At 42.8% G+C, this 3,879-nt stretch overlaps 1 protein-coding gene across 1 annotated transcript; it reads right to left on the reverse strand.

Annotated features, from left to right (window-relative positions):
• Positions 1-532: 532 nt before the first annotated feature.
• Positions 533-1,171, reverse strand: LOC149190616 (uncharacterized). Its single transcript, XM_089410565.1, has 2 exons — positions 1,068-1,171; positions 533-911 (listed from the first exon to the last, which is right to left on the reverse strand). The coding sequence occupies exons 1-2, from the start codon at positions 1,169-1,171 to the stop codon at positions 533-535; spliced, it is 483 nt and encodes a 160-aa protein (XP_089266691.1).
• Positions 1,172-3,879: the final 2,708 nt, after the last annotated feature.

A 3,879-nucleotide genomic window follows, 5' to 3' on the forward strand; every position in this document is an offset into this window, starting at 1 on the left:
ATACCCTGCTAACCGGATCACTCCAATTGATAGGAGTGTTACAACTCTGCCCATACAATGCCTCAAAAGGACTCATCCTCAATGAATCCTAATAAGCATTGTTGTATGTGAACTCTACCAAAGGAAGATACTCTTCCCACTTCCGCTGATTCGTTACGTACATCCTCAACATGTCCTCCAATATCCCATTGACCCTCTTTGTCTGTCCATTTGTTTGTAGTTGATAAGTTGTACTAAAGGCCAACGATGTGCCCAAACCTGCAAATAACTCCTTCTAGAACATGGAAGTGAACTTTGCATCCCTATCTAACACAATCTTCTTTGGAACACCATGCAACCTAACCACAACTCTGATCAATACCTATGCTACATCGCTAGCTGAGAATGTAGATTTCATTGGAATGAAATGTGCAACCTTTGTTAACCTATCCACGATAACCATGATGGAATCACGTTGTCTCACTATCTTCGGCAACCCTGTGATGAAATCCATGGAAATAACCTCCCATTTCCTTCTTGGAATTGCGATTGGCTATAGCAGTCCACCTAAATGTTTATACTCTGCTTTCACTCGCTGATAGTTGAAACACCTCGCCACAAACTCTGCTACATCCCTCTTCAAATTCAACCAATAGTAAAATATCGTCACTGCTATTAGTGTCTTCTGATAAGCTTGGTGACCCAAATATGGTTTTTCATGGAACTCACTCAATATCACCTTCTTGAGCTCTCTGTTATCCAGTACATATACCCTGTCTCGAAAAATAACCAATCCATCTGTTGTAAGACAATAATCCATACTTTTTGCACCTGCATTTGTACCTGTACCCATACCTATGCCTATACCTGTACTGCCACTGGTACCTATACCACTACCTGTACTATCACCTATACCAGCACCTTGCTGCAACCTGTGCACAATCTCCATATACCTGAAATCTTGCTAACCTGCCTATAAGATCCTATCCTGTAAGTCTGTCCCATAGGAGCTCATAGCTACTAAGTGGTTTACACGTATCTGCCTAATAAGAGAATCTGCCCCCCTGTTCTCTTTACTTTTTATGTACCTGGTCTCGAAATCAAACTCAGTGATTGTGGCCAACCATCTAGCCTGCCTGGCATTCAGATTCGACTCATCAGACAAATATCTCAACCCAATATGATCACTCATAGGTACAAACCTCCTGCCAAAAATATAGTGTCTTCACATATTCAATGCATGTATGGTTGTTTCTAACTCAATATCATGTGTAAGGTAGTTCTACTTGTGCTCGTTTAGTTTACGGGACTCATAGCATACCACTTATCCATCCTGCATAAGTACTTCACCAAGTCCTCTCTTGCAAGAACTTGTACATACTACAAACTCCTTGTCCAGATCTGCAATCTATAGCACTGGTGCATTTGTCAACAACTGCTTAAGTTTCTCAAAGCTAGCCTCACACTCCTCTATCTATTCGAAATTATTACCTTTCCTCTCAATGATGTAATAGGATAAGCAATTTGCGAGAAGTTCACGATGAACCTCCGATAATAGCCTGCCAGAACCGTGAAATATCTCACCTCATCCACACTCTTAGGAGATACCCATTCCATGATGGATTTTCTCTTTTCTGGATCTACTGCCCCAAACAACTTGGAAACAACATGCCCCAAGTAGTGTACCTCAGTCTGAAAGAAACTGCACTTGTTGAGCTTAATGTTGGGCATGGAATCCCTCCAAGGCATTTTTTAGGGCTTAAAGCCCAAGTTTTGACCAAATCTTTTGTGAAAGCTTCGCAAATTGCGGGCACAGAGCGCAAAGTCATAATAGAGTCACAGGGTTGTCCGCCCTAGTTTTGTAATGTAATGTCGGCTGGATAGACCTACCCATGGTCCGCGGACCATGCAATTGTATAAATAGAGCGAGCCTCTAAGTGTAGAAGATAACTAAGAACGAAGAAAGAACTAGGAAAGCATGAGAACTCTAAGTGATTGGGTCAAGGTGTAAAGTGTGTATGTGGGTCGTAGCATAGGAGAAAGCTCTGCAGCTATGTGTGCAAAGGCCTAGTAGCCCGTAGCTGAGTGTGCAGACCCCTGCAGCTGTGTGCATAGGGTAGGTCGAGTCTGTAATCATTGGGGAAATCAATAAAGAGAAGTTTTACTACATTGTTTTGTATCATTTCTGGGTTTAATGCATCATTGAATATAGATTGCAAGTATATTGTTTATTTATTGCGTGCACCTGTATGAATGTTTTGTCTTTCTAATTGCAACTTAAGACTTTCAAATAGGCGAAGATAATTAACTAATAACATAATACTAGCAAGATCCTCGGTAATAGCGCAGAGCGCGACGCACAATACCTGAATAGGGTTGCACGGAGGCACGGTATCAGATCGCGAGGGACGGGGAAGTACGCGAAGTAGCCAACGCGCAGGAGCCAACAGTGGACCAGTCGAACTTCTCATACATCTCTAGGGTGCGGAAACCTGGTTCTAGCACCCACTTTAGGTGAGACATTAGTCCGCGCTCCATGGACTGTTGTCGAAAAGGCCAGTAGTCCTGGGATTTGTTTGGCTAATTAAATTCGAAACTGGGTCAAGCCCCAAAAAGCCAACAAATTGTTTTGTTGCCGGGACTGATATCTGCATAGAGATGTCTGATGTCGTATCACTGGAATCTGACAAAGAAAGGAATTGAAGATTGGTTGGACAGAAAAATTCATGAGTTCGTGGTGCAGGAAAACAGGAATCTGCGACTATCAAAGGAAGAGTGGTTAGATTTCTACCTATATACGGAGATCCATAAAATTTTCTTTGCATCCTTCCCCACTTAGTTGTATGAGTGGATCACGAAGCTAGCAGATAGTCAAGGAAGGTGTAGACTCGATAAGACTATTGTGTGGACTCCAGAATTGGTGCGTAGACTAGAAGAATCAAAAGATAAGATCACGTGCATGTGGATCACTGGCTTGATTGAATTATAGGAGGATTCATCACCGAGTTCACAGAAGATACTTCAGTTAGCTATAGCGAGGCAGAAAGACGCTTCCTCAAGGGACTGCGAGGTAAGTACGTTAAATATTTGAACACTTAGATTAACATGTTGCTGTGTGGAAAGTGGGTTATATAAATAAATTGATGTTTAGGGCTATGCAGAGTGGGAGGATCTACAAAAACAAAGGTAGCGCAGAACTAGAAACTAGCCCCTTGATTTCACCTCCGCGAGAAAGCGAGGAAGAGCTCACGAAGGTTTCACCAAGAAGTGCGATCAGTTTGATAAAGCAACGAATTCTACGCATACCACTCCCACCTACACCACCACTAGTTTCACCATCTTCACCCCCATCTTCGCCCATACCACCTCCGCCACCACTACAGTTCAATATGGCAAGCGTGATAAAGTTTCCAATGTTCAGGGGAGCATGGAATGAAGATTCAGACTAGGTTTTGTTCATGATAAGGGTTGTACGGGAAGCACAGGGAGTCACAGATGACAATATAAAAAAAGTGACACTGGTCAGTGCTCTGCAGGATCATGCTCTGACTTGGTACATTAAGCATTCCAATGACAATCTGAACGCAAGGATTGTGGATATCCAAGCTGCGCTAAACAAATAATCTAGCAAGCCAAAGTCAGAGACGTAGTTGATCATTGGATTTAAGGAAATTGTGATGCTTCCAGGCGAGAACCCCTGGGAGTTGGATCAGAGACTGAAGTGTACAATTCGTGATGCTAATATGACCTTAACGGATGGGAAACACAGTGCATGGTTTGTAGCATTGCTAATGCTGCATCTAAGGAACACATTGTCACAATAGAAGCTAACCACTCAGGCCGAGGCCTTGGAGATCATGATGAGACTGCACGAGACCCTGATACAAGATCCTAACCTGG

Source organism: Pinus tabuliformis, chromosome 3_1 (assembly GCF_031772625.1).
Source record: "Pinus tabuliformis cultivar Carrire ecotype Pingquan chromosome 3_1, CPIR1, whole genome shotgun sequence".
NCBI lineage: Eukaryota > Viridiplantae > Streptophyta > Pinopsida > Pinales > Pinaceae > Pinus > Pinus tabuliformis.